Consider the following 19,017-nt stretch of genomic DNA (forward strand, 5'->3'; position numbering starts at 1 on the left):
ACTGCTTGTGATAGAATTATTAAAAGGAAACGCAGCAAATTATTGCATTTAAAAAACTAGTTGTTCATAAAACCCTTATATTATGATTTCAGTGCTAACTGAAAATACTGTTTGGTAGTTTAAGCTTTTACAAAACATCTTTTTCATAACCTCTTCAACTGTTTTGTGTTAGGTGTCGATTAGTAAAATGGAAATACTCAAGTACCACGAATTGGTACAGTATTTGAGTAAATGTATTTCATCATATTCCACCACTAAAAATATGATATAATTTATCCAACATAATAATAACGCAAGCAGTAACATACGTAGAAATAGTGTTCATAGGCTTTAAGGTAATATGTATTTAATTTTTTCCCATTGCTTCTCATTTTGCAGCGTTGACGTGTTGAACGCGTACCAGCAGAAGGCGTGGCCAGGAAGTGACATGGCCGTCTCCTTTTACGGAGCTCCTTCGCTTTTCTCCGGTTACTTGTAGGTTAAATTAGTTTGTCCCTCTCCACGCAAAGTTTCGCCCAAATTCACCAGGACAGCGCCCTGCGGAGCTCAGCATGGGCACCGTCCACGCCCGGGTAAGGAGACGTCCAGTGACCGTGTCAGCCATGACTTTGACCTCTCTGTGTGCTCAGTTATCTGGGTACTGTGCTCTGAGAACAGGCCCACACTGTACATTCAACAGCAAGGCTCAGACATCCAGCTTTGTGACAACAAACTCAGTTAACTCCCTGCTAAACGTGGCAACTAGTTTTGAACTCCACAGTGAAACGTAAATGCGCCGTCAGTAAGAGTGTAGTTGACATTTGGACAGTCGTGTGAGATGCTAGTGGCGCCTCCTCTCACTGCAGCCTTCCTGCATGTGTTGTGCTGATAGCACTCTTACTTCAGTGCCACAGTGCAGATATACTCCACAGAAAAAAGTCCTCTCTTCAAAAGTTTTAGCATCAAAATATTCTAACAGTACTAAAAGCAAGAGCAGGCATGATGCAGTATGGATCCTTTCAGAATGACTAATATTATATTACTGGATTAGTTATAGACACATGAATATTTACTTATTGCTAATGTTGCACCTGGTAAAGGTCGTGGTAATTTAAACTACTTCATATATTGCCATAATTTATTAGTTGATTTTTGTTAAATATCTGGCATATTTTGTACTAGTCTGAGTCAGACAAGTAACTGAAGTGGTCAAGTAAATGTACTAAAGAAAAAATGACAAATTCTCATCTGAATTTTAGGGGAGTTTAATTATAAAGTAGCAGAAACTGGAAATACTAAAGTACAAGCATTTCAAAATTGTACTCAGGTGCAGTGAGTAAATGTACTGAGTCAGCTTCCGCCACTGCATTTTACTCATCTTGTACAGGGCTGTGGCCAGACTTTTAGAAATACTGAGGTCCTATATGGAGCCCTGAAACTTTTCGTCGTTTTGTGGATCGACACAAAAATAAAACGATAAATAAATAAAACAAGTTTTTATAATGTATTGATTATTTAAAAGTTATTTTTCAAGTAGTATAGTGTGAAATAGCAAACATTCTCTGATAGCAGGCTCTCACATCACAGGATTTGTTGCTTTTCTTAGTTTTATAACATGCTAAACTTCATAGTGGACTGTTTGTTGGACAAAACTATACATATGAAGATGTCACTTTGGACTCATGACTAATGATTCATTGATTTATCAAAAATTAAAGCTGTAATGTAAATAACAGTGCAGTCCTACTAGAATATATCAATAAACATTATTTATTTATTTTACAAAGACATAAATCTTTGTACTTTTCATTGAATCTCCAGTCTCTTGGTTAAAAAAGCAAAATGTTTATTTCCTTTACTACCAGTGGGTTGATGAAATAAATTAAAACTTAATTCACTTCACTCATTATATATTTATTTTTGTTTGTTTTAGCACACATTTAATCATATATCTAGTCCCTTATTTTCCCCATGCAATGTTTCCCATATTCCTAATACTTAAATGACAATGAGATGAACACCAACCAAACAGTGTACAATTTTATTTAAATACATTTTATTTGTTCAGTCATATTTTCTGTCATTTGTTTGCCCCTACATTATGGTGTTGTGTAGAGATGAATCAATTTGTCAGTTACCTTGGTCACCTTGGACAGTGGAAAACTGTTTCACATTGTTATATAGGCCAAATGATAAACTAAGTGATTAAGAAAATAATCAGCTGATTGAGCTCTAGTAAAAATAATCGACAGTTGCAGCAGTAATCTACTGAATGGTATTTAATTGTTGTGAAGAATACTACATACCCAGGAGCAGTCTCAGATTTCACTGGTAGAACACTGTGACTGTGATTATAATAATTTCTCTTATATTTTGTGTTGCAGAGCCTGGACCCTCTGCCCATGCACGGGCCAGAGCTCGGAGTCCAAGCAGACGACATTGAGGCTCCAGAGATTGAGCAGGATCCAAAGCAAGAAGTTCTTGAAAACAAGGATGTAAGATTTGTTTTGTTCTGGCAGTAATGACACAACTCTCTCACCAGGACTCTCACATCTCCAGACCTGTCTCCCGTTCCTGATGCAGTCTTGTTTTTCAGGTTGTGGTTCAACGGGTGCACATAGATGGGCTCGGAAGAACCAAGGAGGACCTGTTGAGTTATGAAATCTCAGAAGTTTTCCGGGCAAGAAACTTGATTGATGTAGGTGCATGTGAACACAACAGTACAATTTTAATGGTTGTTCAGGTATTGCTTGTGGGTAGCTCTTCCTGGCATCAACACATGGTTCAATTTGTGGCACAGGTGATGCGAAGGTCCCATGAAGCCCGACAGAAGCTACTGCGTCTCGGCATCTTCAGAAAAGTTGAAGTTGTTATTGACACCTCACGAGGTAATGTCAGTCATGGCCCGGTCTCATGGTTGGACAGATAGTAGTGAATTTACAAATTATGATTAATGTTCTGGTAAACCATGAAATTGGGTTAGTAGTAATTCCCCATTACAAACATCACCACATGAGATATCTGTCTCATTGTTTTAAACTAAAGGTAAAATATTTCTCCTTTTTCTTGTCTTTAGGTGAGGATGCTCTTCCTAACGGCCTCGACGTGACCTTTGAGGTCACTGAGCTGAGACGGATGACGGGCAGCTACAACACCATGGTTGGAAACAATGAAGGAAGCATGGTGAGCTCTACGATGATTCATATCATAAACCACTTTCTGAAAGGCCACATACTGTTTTGTGTGATGTCACACTGTCATCAGTACACTGGATTTACAATTTCTTTCTATAAAGATAATTTCAATTTTGAAAGTTTGAAACACTGAAGTAATTTTAAAAGTGTCTGTTATTGTGATGAAGGTATTATACCCTGACACAAATCCCAAATCTTACATTAATTACAGGTACTGGGCCTGAAGTTACCTAATGTATTTGGTCGTGCAGAGAAACTGACCTTCCAGTTCTCCTATGGCACCAAAGAGACGTCTTATGGTCTGTCCTTCTTCAAACCACAACCAGGACACTTTGAACGCAAGTAAGATACAAACAAGTTCATGAAATAAATTAGTTCATAGAATCTAATCACCTCAATATATGGTCTGGATGTGTTTCTGTTACATCTGTGGTTTATTCTTTTGCCACATATCATTTCCTTCATTAGCACAGTGGTTGAGGTTGGACATCAAACATCAGACTGCTACTTAAGCTTTAGAGTTGGGTCCATCAATTAGGAGGTACAATAAATGCCTGAGCAATCTCTGCCAGCGCTTCCCAACCTTTTTTAACTCATGGCCCACTTGAAAATCTCAAAAATGTTAGCACCCACATCCAATCCCACGAAAATACGGAGGCAACGGAGAAACATGTAGGAAGCTCAAAAAAAAAAAAAAAAGGTTTTGAACATCTTAAGTGTTTTTAAAGATCTTTTTAATCTTAGAATGATTCATAATTACGTTTCATCACTGTTTACATTTTGTACTGTCAATACCTTTGTGGCCCACAACAGGGCTGGGGCCCACAGGTTGGGAACCACTGGTCTGTGCAGTAACTACAGATGGATATACTGTAGGTTGTAATCACAAAGAAGTGCTAGCATGGTATTGACATTTGTTCTTTTCTCTTTTCATTTTCAGTGTCAGTATCAACTTGTACAAAGTCACAGGTCAATTTCCATGGAGTTCACTGAGGGAGACTGATCGAGGCGTCTCTGCAGAACTGAGCGTAAATACTTTTTATCTGCCTATTTTTTTCACATTTTGCGCAATTAAAAATGTTGTTTGCAACAGTGTATTTTGTATACTTATTCACTGCATGAGATGTGCACAAGTAATATTTAGGTGTCTTATTCCTAATTTACCACACATAGTTCCCCGTGTGGAAGACCAGCCAAACCCTAAAGTGGGAGGGAGTTTGGAGGGAGCTGGGCTGTCTGGCTCGCACTGCCTCGTTCGCTGTCCGGGAGGAGAGTGGCCATTCCCTCAAGTCCTCACTTTCGGTAATTGTCTCATATTTTATATTGCATTTTTTATTTTGGGGTTTGAAATAGTTGTGAAGTTTCATGAAGTCCTCTTGTCAGAAAGCACAGAAACTGAAACAGAAAACTGTTATTCAGCGCTTCAGTCCTAGTGTGTGAGGGACTGTGAATGGTGGATTTGAATTGTGTTGAATGGCGGCAAATAAAATGAATATCCAGTAAGACTCTGTGGTGTACACTGTAGCAGTATTTAGTTATTACTTGTGTGAACAGTGACATTTTGCTTTTCAGCACTCTATGGTCATTGACACCAGAAATTCCTCCATCCTTCCCAGGAGAGGTGGCTTGTTGAAGATCCATCAGGTTTGTTGTTCACCACTCAGTCAGAGCTTTTTCAAAGGCAATGTGGAAACAATATCACTGATGCTGTGGTTGTGTAGGAACTTGCTGGTTACACTGGGGGAGACGCTAGTTTCCTGAAGGAGGACTTTGAGATCCAGCTCAACAGATCACTCTTCTGGGACTCGGTGAGATTTTACATTTTATATTTCTGCCTTTCATGAAATGACCTCATCTAACACAGTTTAACTTGGAGCAGATTTACTGGGCCAGAGTACAAGTAAAAATTAGTAGATGTAGGAGTTTTGTAGAAGAATTATACCCAGGCTTTTGTGAGAATGGAAAAATTAAATGACCAACAGACCAACTTCCAAAAACCCTGGTGTCATTCTTCGATCAGGCATACAATTATTATGTTAAAAAAAAAAAATTGATGTACTTGTTCGTTCTGTGATTATGTGCCTGAGTCAACTTTACTAAACCCTTTGACCTTTTCCTTCAGGTCCTTTCTGCGTCATTGTGGGGTGGTTTGCTCCTGCCCATTGGTGACAAGCCAACAAGCATAGCAGACAGGTACAGAATTACAGTGCACCAGCGCTGTATCAACTAGCCCAGGGGCCAGATGCATAAAACTCTGTGTCGATTCATGACTAAAACTCTGTTTACCCATGAAAGCAGAAATATACATATGCATTTTTTTCATCAGAATTATAAAGGCATCCCTGCACATGATTCAGTTTTATAAATCTCACTCAATTGAGAAATTGGGTGCATGTAGACAAGCCTCATTTCCACTCCCACAATTAGCCATAAATAGATGAAAAAGACCACTGTCTTTGCCACAGGCATGGCACAGAAAAGTCCAACAAAAAACACAGCTTGGTTGGTTTACAAATGGGAGCGCATCAGTAAACCTTAGTACAATGTCTCCAACTGTACAGTCCTGTTTTACTCTGAGCTTCATTTGTCAGGACTAGAGACGTCTTAATTGGGCACCAGACTGGTGTCTGAAATTGTGATTAGTAAATATTAAAATAACAGTTTAGAGAATGCCTCACGGTAAATGATGAGGGTATAATATTAAACAATGCTAAAGGAAACATTAAGCACACAAACACAATTATTTCCATTTATGAATCGGCAAACAGCAAAACTTCGGATGATAATAATAAATGCAAGCTTTCTGAGGTTGGCTGTTTTGTTTATTGTTAAATTCTGTGTCTCCTCTCTATTTTGCATTTTCACTTCACTCTAACTTGGCTTGCTCTAATAAACGTGTATTCATGGTGAAAAGAATGCGTAAGGTATGCAAAGACTCACCGCACATTCTGTGTTCATAAATACCAATTCAACAATTCATGTGCGGGACGTAGTGTACACATGATTATTGTGTGTACACATCATTTATACATCTGGCCTCTAGTTTACAAAGTCTTACACCGTGGCCTACCCCCAGACAAAATCAAGACAACATGAGACACATTTGTTAAGCTCATTTAGCAAATTAGCATCATTACAAATATCCTGAATGACACATGGATGTACTGAAAGCTGGATTACTCTGATACTGTGGTACTGAAGGAAACCGTAACTATAACTGTGCTCCCTACATGGACAACGATGGACAACAGAGATGTAATGATATCCCCAGAGAGTGTCCTCTAAAAATATGTGTATGATGTTGTGTGTTAAGATTTGACTGAGTCAGAGAAGGAGTGTGATGTTTGCATATGAGGACCTTATTTATCTTTATGAGCTGTGTGTCACAGCCGCTGCTGTTGACACTGCTGACTGTGTTTATATCAGCAGGACAAACTAAGGTGACTGACTTGGAGTTGTTTTCAGAACACAGACATACGTCTGTTCCTTTCACCTCACGCAGTATTTTAGCCTCGTGTGCCACCCTCCATGGCCCCTCTTCAACTCTTCCATGGCCCCCCTGAGGGGGCATGCCCCACAGTTTGAAAACCTCTGAATGAGACCGACTGTCAACTACACTAAATTAAAGAACTTAATTAACTATGGGGTTCTTTTTGTATTTATAAAAATCTCATAACTGTATTACACACCTTGTGTTTTGTGTGTCCTCCTAGGTTCTATCTAGGCGGCCCCACCAGTATCAGAGGATTCAGTATGTACAGTATGGGCCCACAGAGTGAAGGTGAGATACTCTCTTGGCTGAGCTGCTTGTTATCCAGACTGATGTTTGGTGGTTAATTGAAAGCTTGTGTGCTGGTATTACTGGTATGGCAGGGGACTACCTGGGAGGAGAGGCCTACTGGGCTGGAGGCCTCCATCTCTACACCCCTCTGCCCTTCAGACCAGGCAGGGGGGGGTTTGGTGACCTCTTCAGAACACACTTCTTCCTTAATGCCGGAAACCTTTGTAACCTCAACTATGGTGAGTAGATTGAACAAAATGAGTACATGCAGCATGTAATGACGGTTAAAGGTTAACGATTTTTATGGAACAGGACTTCACATTAACGACTGAATTTTATGACGTAGGACTTTATGAATTTCAGTTTTTATCTTACCTTTATCTAGTTCTGGTTTGGAACTTGGACTTGCTTTGTTTGTTCAAATTAGAGCTCAAATTACAGATACAAGTTTTTCAGATATCTTCAGTCTGGCTTAAGTTATATGTTTGTTTTTACTCAGGTGAGGGGCCACACGCACATTTAAAGAAACTGGCAGAATGCATCCGCTGGTCATATGGACTCGGCATTGTGCTGCGTTTGGGGAACATTGCCAGGCTGGAGCTGAATTACTGCATTCCCATGGGAGTTCAGAGTGGAGACAGGTGGGTTAGCTATTTTTAGCCAAACTCATTTTGTATGTCACCAAGGAGAATTATTTTAAAGACATTTAAGGAGCACTAGGTATACTGGATGTCCAATAAAAATTAATTTTCATCAGACCAGACCAGTATAGACCTAACAGTCATGCTGAAATTGCATTTAAAGATTGGTCTCTCCAGCTCATTCAGTGTAACGCACACATCTGTATAGATGTGTAAATTAATTTCAAGAGCTTATCAAGCCAAATACAGTAAATACTTAGCAATGTCAAAACTTTGTTTTGAAGCTAGGAAGAAAATCATTTGAATAAAACACAATACACAGTAACATTCAATACACATGGTGAGAGCATTATTTCCAGAAACTTTTGGACCCCAGTGTATGTCCTATGTCTGATACGACTGATTCCCCCTCTTCTTGCAGGATATGTGATGGTGTTCAGTTCGGAGCAGGAATCCGATTCCTGTGAAACCATGTCTGTCAGATCCAGCTCTTCCTTGTACTTCACCTTTAATTGTATGCCAGAAACATTTTACTGGAAGGTAAAGTTGCTTGTACAGAACTGTTGTTGCAACTAATTGGTTCAATAAAAATGTTTGCACTGACTTTCCTTTTTGAGGTATTTTTGGTTATCATGTGCTGTCAGAGGTCAAATACAGTCATCCTTGTCAGATTTGTCTCTCGTCACATGGCTATATAGAACAGAATATGTAAAGCGAAGGTGAAGAAATTTGTCAACAGACTGAACCTGACTGTCACGAGATGGACAAAAGTTATCAATGAGACCATTCCAAAAGACATTAGTGAACTCTGTATCTGCTAAATTGAGAGAATGGTCTTATTCAATACAAAGTCAATATCTGAAAATTTGTCATGCAGGTATACAGACATACAGCCCTGTGCAGACATTTTAGATGTGAGATTTAGCCATCATGCAATGCCATCAAGGAGGCATCTGATTGGTCCAGATCCAGAGTCATAAAGAACTATCTGCTCCCCATCCCTCGTTCAAAGATGGATAGATACTTTATTAATGACGAGAGAAATTTAGGCATTCAGTAGCTTACATGGCACCACCCACCAAATATAAAAACCAAAACAAAACACAAGCACAGTATAAGAAGGTAAAAGACAGAGTAAAAACTGTCATAAAGTGAATGTTACTAGTCATAGAGGTCGTGCAAATTGCAAATGTAATGTAATATATAGAGAAATAAAGCTGTCTCTCTAAAAGAATATGTGCAACTGTAGTTGTGATGTCAGAATGTCAAAATGAACGCTGGCAGGCACACACCTCAAGCTGACACTTTGAGTGATAGGAAACTTTACAGTCTCAACAGATCAATGTGAAAACAGCCTGATAGCGTCAAACTCTGAACATACATCATACATCAGAGGAGCTTTAGTGCAGCCATTGCTGTATGTTTACATGTCCCTTGAGGAGAGGACGAGTGGATTTACTGCGCACCACCCCAGCGCAGACCAGTGTCACGTGCGGTCAGACTCGGCATGCAATTCGCTAATATCGCGCATGCGCTGTACTCGTTGTTCCGTAGCATATTAGCCTTGGGAGCATTGCTGGAGCAGCGACGGTGGGGGCTGTTCATTCACGGGCTTCTCGAAATTTCATCTCCCTGTCCCCTTTACGTAGAACATCTTCCCCCGCAATACATTGTCGGCTGCGTTTCGGCCGTCTAAAGCGGAGAAAAGGTGACCCGAGAGGGTTTTTCTTCTGCGGTTTTATCGGCGTTTTTATCTGTGAGCGGCAGGCATCCGGACACACGCTGATGGCGGTCACTATCGAGGATCTCTACCGTAATTACGGGGTCCTTGCTGACGCTAAGGACAACCTCAGCCAGGTAGATAAACCTTAAAATGTATCTTTTTTAAACGCTGTTGATCCAATAGTTGTGTTGCTTAGCCGCAAGACCTTGTTTTTCTCCCATTGTTGACAACTTTGTTGACTTACATAACATTGTTGTGTGCGTGCTAGGCTAACTATAGCTAACCTAGTGACCGGGCTAATGTTAACAGCCTCGCTGTGGCTACTCTTAAGATAGGCAGTAGTATCTTGACCATCGATGTTCATTATATTTAAGTCATCCAGGGCGTTATTTACTTAATTGAGAACTTTTGATTCAAGATTATTATTCCCTGCAGGTTGATGGGAGCTTGAAATTGTCATCAGTTTGAAGTTAGAAAAGCCGTAGTTAAAGTTTATAGGGTAGTATTTGGCGGGTTTTAATCAATTGTGTTAGTCGCCAGTCCTGCATTTTTATTAGTGTTGTATTAGACTAATGCAGTCTAATACAACAATCCTGTGACAAATCTTTCCCTCCTGAAGGTTATAATGTTTCGTTTTTTTAGAAATGGTTTCGGAGAGGTGTTGATTCACCGGTGCGAGCATTCTGGAGGATGTAGTTTGTTGTTTTCCTGGTAAACATGTACATTTGTTGTATTGCGTGGATAGGTGTTTCTGTTGTTTTGTCCACGCCGTTTATATCCATGAGGGAAGGCTAAATAACAGAAGCACCTCTGTGTAATGCACTTTAGTTCAACATCAAGGTGGTAAATTATTCACGAAACTTGTATAGTTGTACTAGATGCGTCATGTAATTTGACAAATCAGATAACATCTGTGCATTTTGTGTGGTTGTTAATAAAACAAGTAACTTATGCTTAAAATGACAAAGTCTTCATGCATATCAGAAACTTAAATGCACATTTTCTACTGTCCTTTGAGATATCTTGTTGTAAATGAATGAAAAGGTTTCAGTGAGTAATTCAACTGCGTGATATAGCATTTCCATTATGTTGGGGATTCACAAGAGACAGAAAGCTCCAGAAAACGCTCAATCCTATATTGACTACAGTGCAACATCAGTGTCTATTCTCACAGTTAAAGCAGGGATAACTGTGACACCACCAGGATTATTTCCTCAGAAAGCTCCCTCCAGAACCACACAGGATGTCATACAACTGTTTTCACTGGCTGAGTACTTCTCCCCACGATTTCTAAACTCAGCTTTGTCTTGAAAAACTTTGTAGTGCCTATGACCATTCTGCCCCCAAACAGGCAAGTTTTAGAGCACTCCCACCCCACTGCAGTGACCATACAAACATAACCAGGTGAACTGGTAACACCCAGGTTGTTGTCCTAAGACAACACCCAGTGTTGAGAGGGTCAGCTGTATGCACCACTGATGGGAGTGCTAAAGGACAATGAGCTTCACACCAAAACTTGTGCCATATTATAATGTGAGGTTCACAACAGTTACATATCTCTCACATGTTTATGGATGTACTTTTTTTTTTTTACTCTGCAGCACAAAGATGCCTACCAAGTAATCCTGGATGGCGTAAAAGGTGGTCCCAAGGAGAAGCGCCTGGCAGCACAGTTCATTCCTAAGTTCTTCAGCAACTTTCCGGAACTGGCCGATTCAGCCATTAATGCTCAGCTTGATCTTTGTGAAGATGAAGATGTGTCGGTAAGTAAGAAAGCATACAGGTGTGCAAGGGTAACTATAAGAATTTGTGGTGGGAGCAGAGATTTTTTTTGTTTCGCAAGTAGTCCTTTAGTTAAAATTCAAGTTTCTATGTGCTCCTAGGTTGATGCAGGGTTTCTTCCCTTGGCTCAGTGGATTTGCAATAGTCATTTATTTCTATAATAACACTTGTGCACTTATCTATGTCCAGATTCGGCGGCAGGCCATCAAGGAGCTCCCACGGTTTGCAACTGGAGAGAACATCCTCAGAGTTGCAGATATTCTCACCCAGCTCCTTCAGACAGGTATTTGATGCCTCAAGATAAACACTTTGGGTCTGCAACTAATGATTATTTTCATTGTCAAATAATCTGCTGATTATTTTCTCCATTAATCAGTTAATCGTTTTGCCAACAAAATCTAACAAAATTGTGAAAAATACTGAGTCAGATCAGAAACGAATGACTATATGAGCAAAGGAGTACAATTCAAGACAGTATGCAAATCGGTGTACATAAATTCGCCACAACATATTTTATTTACTTAAAATACAAAACAGTCCAGAACACAAAGATATTCAGCATAGTATCATCCTTCATAGTCAATGGGACTGTCGTGTGGCTCATATAGCCAACTATCATCTATATTGTTTCTTAACTTAAAATAACATTTTGATGCAAGTTGTTATAACTTTACACATCATGCAGCTGTAACTGGACCGTTCAGAACGAGTAACCACGGCCTGACCATCTGTACACGACACTTAGCACAGATGTACATGTTTACCAGGAAAAGGCGTAAATTTAAAGCTCAATCTTTGGATTTTTAGAATCGATATCTAATCATTCAAGCGGAAATCGTGATTAATCAGAATCTTTCTTTAATCCAGCCCTGGTATACTGAAACACATGTGATTTTTGTGCTTTCAGATGATACTGCAGAATTCAACCAAGTGAACGCAGCGCTAATTTCTATCTTCAAGATAGATGCAAAGGGTAAGTGCTTCTTTCCCCTATTCTTGAGCTAAATTGTACTCGTGTATTCAGCCTGGTTCTGAGCTGTGGTAGAAAAGGACACTGAAGAAGGCTTCCTCTGTTGGGTGCTAATTCCAGAATGAGGTTACTTTCCTCTTGTTGAAGACTTGTTTTAACCCATATTGTTTTTGTTAAGGGCTTAGTCATTGGTCATGTGAAATAAACAATGTAGTTAGGCATGTTTTTAGTTTATTTATTTTTAGTAAGTGTCCACAGGACATTCCTTTGTACAGATACCTGTGTGAATCACCTTGTGAACTTACCTCTAAGTTTATTTAATGTTGGAACTAACCAATCATAATATTTGGACTGTGTCCAGAATTTAAGTAGTCCTGTAAGTCTCTCTCATGCCACTGAAACTGATGTTTCGGTTGTACAGTTTCAGTCAGGATGTTTGCCGCACGTTTGATCATTACATCCTTAGTTCAGATTGGGGTTGGAACCAGTTGAATTTGTAATCATTCACTTGCACTGACACAATCCCGTCTACTCCTGTCGTTTGTCTTCCAGGTACTCTCGGCGGCCTCTTCTCTCAGATCCTGCAGGGAGAGGACATCGTGCGGGAAAGGGCTATCAAGTTTCTGTCATCCAAACTGAAGACACTGCCAGAGGACGTCATGACAAAGGAGGTGGACGAGTACGTCTTTGCAGAGACAAAGAAGGTTAGCATATAGTGTAGAGTTGATTAATGGTCTTTGATCATTGATGAGTCAGTCTGAATGCAGCACAGACAGTTTACATCCAACTACATTACAACATATGATGGACTGGAATCAGATTGTCACAGGCCAAAGCTGATTGTTTTGAATGTGTGATTTTGCTGAATTCTATGTGTAGGCATGTAGGTGTAGTTTGAAACTTTTTCTGTTTTAACAATTAGTGAAATTGGCTTGTAAATTTCGTGGGTACATAAACACTCTGTAATAGATCTGATTTAAAGGCAATGGATTGGGTTATTGTTCAAAAAATGCTTTACTTGCTACTAAAACAAATGTGTCTAGTATTTATATTGACACTATTAGATTAGAGAGAGCTCAAACAGTGACATGGTATTCGGTGGATGTTAGTCTGTGCAAAAACGGGCAAAGACACATGTTGATAAAGAGTTTCTTGTCTCCAATTTGCCGCCTGCTCAGGTGCTGGAGGATGTGACAGGAGAAGAGTTCGTGCTGTTGATGCGTGTGGTGTCGGGCCTGAGGGCGCTGCAGACAGTGCACGGCCGGCAGCAGCTGGTGGAGCTGGTGGTGGAGCAGGCTTTCCTGGAGCAAGCTCTAAACCCGGCTGACCCCGACACTGTTGACCGCCTGCTGCAGTGCACACGCCAGGCCCTGCCCCTGTTCTCTGTGAGTAGAACCAATATGTACCTTACATCAACCAATTTAACTTATCAAGCATGGGGCTTTTGTGCCTTTATTATAGAACAGTGGAGACTGACAGGAAAAGGGGTAGAGAGAGGGGAATGACATGCAGGAAAGAGTCGGGGCGGTCGGGAGTCGAACTGGCGACTGCCTGCTAAGTGCTGAACTAAATTTCAGCCTGACAGGATACTGGGAAGCTTCATTTGTATTTCTAAGGCAGTGAATAGCTCTTAAATACACCATATATTCAAACACATGACAAATGTGTATTAAAATTAAAAGTCATGGTTTACTGTACTTGAAGAATCAATTAATCATAGTTTTCTCCTGTCTTGCAGAAAAATGTCCATTCCACACGTTTTGTAACATACTTCTGTGAACACGTGCTGCCCAACCTCAGCACCCTGACAAGTCCTGTGGCTGAGCTGGACATTCAGCTGGAGGTGAGTTTTAATTGCACTGTCTGATTGGTAAATGAGCAGGGTTTTTTTATATTCATTGATGCCTCCTAATTAGACATCATCATTTGGTTCAACTGGTTCACTATAGTTCAGTAGAGTATTTCTGGACTGTGACTGGACCACGTAATGATGAAGGGTAGTCAAGTAAATTTTATTTTTTAGGAATAACTCCCCAAATACCCTTTTTACAAAGGATCCCTTTTCAACGACAGGAGGACATGTCATATATGTAATGTGTACACAATAGAGTAAAACATAGTAAAGTCACATGGACACTCAGGATGACAAAATAATGCATAGATGCAAAATGTATAATTGAAGTCTAATCAGAAAGTAGACTTGTGAATGCCTTCAGTCCTGAAGTGAGTTAAAATGTATATTGATGATATCTCTTACAATCATATGCTTTTGGCTCTTAAGGTTTTATCTGTTTTCTTTGATTTAGCTACAGAAAGAGATTTATTGGCAACACTTTACTTTAAGTCCTCCATTTATAAGCCATATAAAAACATTTACTAAATGGTTTATTACACACTAATATAGATTTGAGCTATTTCTTAATTCATATTATAACAATATATAACATATATTGTCATTCATTTTCTGCTTATACACCAGTCTTAACTTGAAGGTGCCCACATCATCATTGTTTATGAATACATTTTATAAATACTTACATCTGGTTATATCCAACTGCATTATAGTTTGTTATAAACCACTTATTCATTGGTTATGTGCTTCTTCTAAATGCAGACTTAAATTAGTGTTGCCAATTTATTTTACTTGTGAATGTTTTACCTCTTGTCAGGTTGCAGCTCTGAAGTGTTGGTCCATTTCTGCGTAGTTCAATGTGAAAACTTATGGTAGCCCAGGAAAATAACAAAGAGGGCTTAATCAGTGGTGCAGCTTACAAACCAATGTAACCAAACAAAAGACCATTGGTTACTCGACGTGGATTTATTAAGCCTGAAACAGCACCTCCATTCCTGAGAGTCCTGACAAATATGGCCACTGGTGTGAGGTCGATACTCCTAATGTCTGACATTTGGTGAGCGGTTGTAGTAGTAAACAAAGTCAGCGTGGCAGCCACCTGTCAGAGGTGTCAGCCAACTGCATGTTGTTAATGGGTCATTAGTCTGCACCACGCAACACTGTTTCTCATTAGCAATGCACATTACACTGTGTGTTTGTGTGTGTTTGTGTGTAGGTGCTGAAGCTGCTGGCTGAGATGAGTCCGTTCTGCGGAGACATGGATAAGCTGGAGGCCAACCTCAACATGCTGTTTACCAAGCTGCTGGTGAGAACAGATTGTCCTGTTGTAGTTGGACGTTGAGGAATACAAGTGAAAATTTAAATGCACGATGATCACATAGGAAGCCCCCACCTCAATTCATTCTGAGGTTTTACTGCTCTTTTAAGCATCACGTTGTTTTGTATTCACATTGTTTCACACGTGCACCTGAGATTCTGACTGGTTCAGTCAAGTTTCTGCTGTTGGCCTCTGGCTAGATGAGGGTTATTTTAAGTCTGAGGGTACCTTAATAGTGGGATATTCAGGAGCGAGACTTAGTCACTTTCCTTGGTCAGATCGTTCCACTTGTTCTGAGTAACTGAACCAACAGCATCCCTTTTTTAAAAACCTGCATTTTAGTTTGGAGAATTTATCAAATATGTACAATCTGTAAAAAGCAAAGAGGTCATACTACTCAACAAGGGAAACCTAAAACAAATTACCATTAGGGAAACCTAATGGTAATTATTACGAATAACAATAAAGAGCAGGGTGAGTTTTCCATTTGTGTTTCTGCTTTATTCATTCGCTTGTGGTGACCCACATTCCTGAATCTTCTGAACCATGGCATGCTCTCTGTGAATGCCTTGTTTTATTTTTTTTAATTATTAACAAATGTGCATTGCAGAAGTAGCTGTAATTGTTGAAATAAATACCAGTAGATTAAAAAACAATATATCTCTTTCTTCTTAAATGTCTGAGCTGTTTGTCACTAAAGTAAAAACAAAAAGGTTCACATCATGATTTTGTTTGTGCAGGAGTTTATGCCACTGCCACCAGAGGAGGTGGAGAATGGAGAGAACTCGGCGAGTGAGGAGCCCAAACTGCAGTTCAGCTACGTGGAGTGCCTCCTCTTCGGCTTCCACCAGCTCGGCAAGAAGCTGCCAGACTTCCTCCTCGACAAAGTGGATGCTGAGCGCCTCAAAGACTTCAAGATCAGGTGAGGGGTGACAAACAAAGTCTCATAGAGCACAATAAACAAAATGATTTCTTATCTCATAAGAAAGCGCTGCGTTTGATTGTTTAGCATGCATTGGTTGACTTTCTAAAAACAACCACTTTTTACTTTAAACTGACTGTCCTTGTTTCTATAGGTTACAGTACTTTGCCAGAGGCCTGCAGGTTTACATCAGACAGCTGCGAGTCGCACTGCAAGGCAAGACAGGAGATGCCCTGAAGACAGAAGAGGTAATAACCACTCTCAGCTCACATGTGGCAGCTCGGCTTAATAAGGAAAACTGATTATTTATTGCAGTCAACAAAAATGTTTTATGTGCTGGAATCCTGCTGTAAAATATCCAAGTCTGACTTATCTTTTGTGTGTAATCAGAACAAGATCAAAGTGGTGGCCCTGAAGATCACAAACAACATCAATGTCCTCATCAAGGTAAGGTGTTATACACTTAGTGCCTGCACAGTGTGACACAGTGCAAAAGCCCTGCAGTAAATGGTGACATACTTAAAATGCTTCATGATAATTAAGTATTTCTGATATTTTGTTAACTTCATTTGTGTGTATGTAAAAACAGAAATATCATGAACACCACACGATTGTAGTGCAATCCAGTGTACCAAGTGAAACTAGCACCTTTCTGACGCTGTCAACTCAAACTGACAATTGTATTTTATAATATATAAAGGCTGTTTTATTAGACAACTGAAGTGGTTTCTATTTTTCTCATCACTTGGTGTCTGAGGAGAGCAAAAAGTGGACTGTAATATAACTGATAGTTTATTTTATTCTGTGCTTAAACTTTATTGTCTTTGCAGGATCTCTTCCACAACCCCCCATCATACAAGAGCACAGTCACTCTGTCCTGGAAACCTGTCCAGAAGGCAGAGGCAGTAGCGTAAGTCTGCTCCCAGGCGATACACACTTCTAATTGAGTCATTCGTGCAGCAGCTGGGTGTCCTTGTTGCCGTGTAAGGTCTTCATTTACTTCTGTTTTGTGTGTTTTCAGGCCGAAGCGTCCTTCAGGTGAGGAGATGGGGTCTGGTGGCAGCACAAAAAAACAGATCTCTCCACTGCCCCGGAGGGATGCACGGCAAATCTACAACCCCCCCAGCGGCAAGTACAGCGCCTCCATTGGCAATTTTAACTATGGTGAGGAGCACTCGGTGGCACTTTTTTTTTTTTTTTTTTTTTACATTTATTTAAATTTTTTGTAAACACTGTTGTGCAGCATGTTCATCTTTATTACTGCACACTGGTTATTTGACTCATCTTTGATTTAGTTAATGTAGCTACAGTTATTATTTTTCTACTCACATCAAATGTATATCAGGGAAACACTGCACTGTTACACTGTTTGTCCACTAGAGAGCACTGATATGTTTATTTTCCAACTCTTAACTCTCCTGCTCAGTATTGATTACAGATATTTATAAATCAGATTATTATAAATCAGAATCACAATCTGGTTTTATTGCCATGTAGGTTTTCCAACATATGATGATTTTTTTTTTTTTTTTTGTGTTGTGGTGCAAAACAGTAAACATAGTAAGAAGGAGAAAATATAAATGAAGATAAAACAAGTCACTTAAATATAAATAGAAAATTTAACAATAACATGAAATATCTACAATAAATATGTGGGAAAATATGAAAAAATATAAATAAATCTTTGTAAAAATGTTTGTTTAAAAAAATTATATTATTATAAATAAATAAATAAAATATTATCCAGCTGCCAGATATCAGTATTAGCTTCAAACATTGACTATTGGTTGGGCCACGGTTATAATGTCCATACTGATGTTTATTTTGCTGCCTCCAGAACGTGGCGGCTTCAGGGGCGGCCGGGGACGAGGCTTCGGAGCCAGAGGCAACAGGAGCCGAGGCCGAATCTACTGAGAGACATGCACAGACACACACACAATACATATTGCTCATTGAGCTGCATCACATCAGGATCTTTTCTGCACCAAGACGGACTATTTGTCACCTACTCCTCTGTTTTTTAACTGGTGTCCACGTCTCTCTTTCACTTTTCAACTTGCACATACAGGATTTTTTTTTTCTCTCTTGAAGTGGGGTGGGGGGGGTTGTTTCCTGTCTTCAGAATATCAGACAACGGGCTCAGACTTTTCTACCTGCCATTTCAACATTTACTCCCTGTATTGCTCTTGGCCAAGGCTGTAGTTCAAGTAAGACCTAAATGTTTTTTTTCCCTTAATTTTTTAAAATATTATTCTGTGTATTTTTGTGGAACAAAAGACTGCCAAGTTGTAACTGATTAATATTTTTGTCAGATTGTCGTAGGAAAAGATAAAGATCCTCGTGTTTTGCAACATGTTGATGAATGCATTTCTTTCTACCTTTTTATTTAATCTTGTTTTCTTTTTTTATTAGAGCTTAAGTTGAATCGGCTGATTGTGTTACTTTGTATGAATCAATGATGTTGTTTCATTGGATTTTTATCATAAACTTGTATGGAACTATGAACCTTTGTCCTCATTTATGCAGAATCTTTTAGTAGATCAAGTGCAAGCCTTGTCAGTTATCAAGACAAAGATGCAACTCTGCACCACTCAACTGCATCACACTTCCTTTTTCTCAGTGCAAACCTGACTTACAGGTTTAAAACCTTTCTCTTCTTCTCCCATTCTTTCCTCTTACAATCCAGTCAGTCACTTACCCGCTCATTCATCCCGTTTATCCTGTTTACCCTGCTTTTCCCCCCGGTTTTCATGTGTGCTCTACATCTGCACCAAAGCAGTGACAACGGGATAATTTTAGCCCACAATCCTGTATGTACATATAGCAAACACATACACAAACGTGCCTTCTCTGCT

At 39.6% G+C, this 19,017-nt stretch overlaps 2 protein-coding genes across 4 annotated transcripts; both read left to right on the plus strand.

The window, feature by feature from the left end:
• The first annotated feature begins 414 nt into the window (after positions 1 to 414).
• On the plus strand, positions 415 to 8,199 carry samm50 (SAMM50 sorting and assembly machinery component). 2 transcript variants are annotated; one of them, XM_071491914.1, is made up of 15 exons: positions 415 to 572; positions 2,364 to 2,474; positions 2,576 to 2,677; positions 2,780 to 2,867; positions 3,056 to 3,162; positions 3,385 to 3,515; positions 4,114 to 4,201; positions 4,347 to 4,475; positions 4,746 to 4,817; positions 4,895 to 4,981; positions 5,296 to 5,366; positions 6,887 to 6,954; positions 7,047 to 7,193; positions 7,454 to 7,595; positions 8,017 to 8,199. In XM_071491914.1, the coding sequence occupies exons 1-15, from the start codon at positions 552 to 554 to the stop codon at positions 8,060 to 8,062; spliced, it is 1,410 nt and encodes a 469-aa protein (XP_071348015.1). In that variant the 5' UTR covers positions 415 to 551; the 3' UTR covers positions 8,063 to 8,199. The 2 variants fall into 2 exon arrangements, with proteins under 2 accessions (XP_071348015.1, XP_071348006.1); XM_071491905.1 differs by having other exon boundaries at positions 6,887 to 6,953; positions 7,037 to 7,193.
• Positions 8,200 to 9,133: 934 nt separating this feature from the next.
• api5 (apoptosis inhibitor 5) lies at positions 9,134 to 18,667 on the plus strand. 2 transcript variants are annotated; one of them, XM_071491888.1, is made up of 14 exons: positions 9,134 to 9,452; positions 10,920 to 11,081; positions 11,290 to 11,383; positions 12,008 to 12,073; positions 12,623 to 12,774; positions 13,249 to 13,455; positions 13,809 to 13,913; positions 15,139 to 15,228; positions 15,981 to 16,162; positions 16,317 to 16,410; positions 16,553 to 16,609; positions 16,993 to 17,072; positions 17,184 to 17,326; positions 18,000 to 18,667. In XM_071491888.1, the coding sequence occupies exons 1-14, from the start codon at positions 9,381 to 9,383 to the stop codon at positions 18,074 to 18,076; spliced, it is 1,581 nt and encodes a 526-aa protein (XP_071347989.1). In that variant the 5' UTR covers positions 9,134 to 9,380; the 3' UTR covers positions 18,077 to 18,667. The 2 variants fall into 2 exon arrangements, with proteins under 2 accessions (XP_071347989.1, XP_071347997.1); XM_071491896.1 differs by having other exon boundaries at positions 9,170 to 9,452; positions 17,184 to 17,290.
• Positions 18,668 to 19,017: the final 350 nt, after the last annotated feature.

The sequence above is a fragment of the Trachinotus anak genome, unplaced genomic scaffold, assembly GCF_046630095.1.
Source record: "Trachinotus anak isolate AG129_WGS33_773 ecotype Australia unplaced genomic scaffold, CSIRO_AGI_Tana_v1 ptg000002l, whole genome shotgun sequence".
In the NCBI taxonomy this organism is placed as follows: Eukaryota; Metazoa; Chordata; class Actinopteri; order Carangiformes; family Carangidae; genus Trachinotus; species Trachinotus anak.

Coding starts and splice junctions, on each gene's coding strand:
- samm50 (XM_071491905.1), top strand. CDS start 552: ATGGGCACCGTCCACGCCCGG. Junction 573..2,363: donor TGGGCACCGTCCACGCCCGG/GTAAGGAGACGT, acceptor TTTGTGTTGCAG/AGCCTGGACCCTCTGCCCAT. Junction 2,475..2,575: donor AAGTTCTTGAAAACAAGGAT/GTAAGATTTGTT, acceptor CTTGTTTTTCAG/GTTGTGGTTCAACGGGTGCA.
- api5 (XM_071491888.1), top strand. CDS start 9,381: ATGGCGGTCACTATCGAGGATCTCTACCGTAATTACGGGGTCCTTGCT. Junction 13,914..15,138: donor AGCTGGACATTCAGCTGGAG/GTGAGTTTTAAT, acceptor GTTTGTGTGTAG/GTGCTGAAGCTGCTGGCTGA. Junction 15,229..15,980: donor TGCTGTTTACCAAGCTGCTG/GTGAGAACAGAT, acceptor TTGTTTGTGCAG/GAGTTTATGCCACTGCCACC.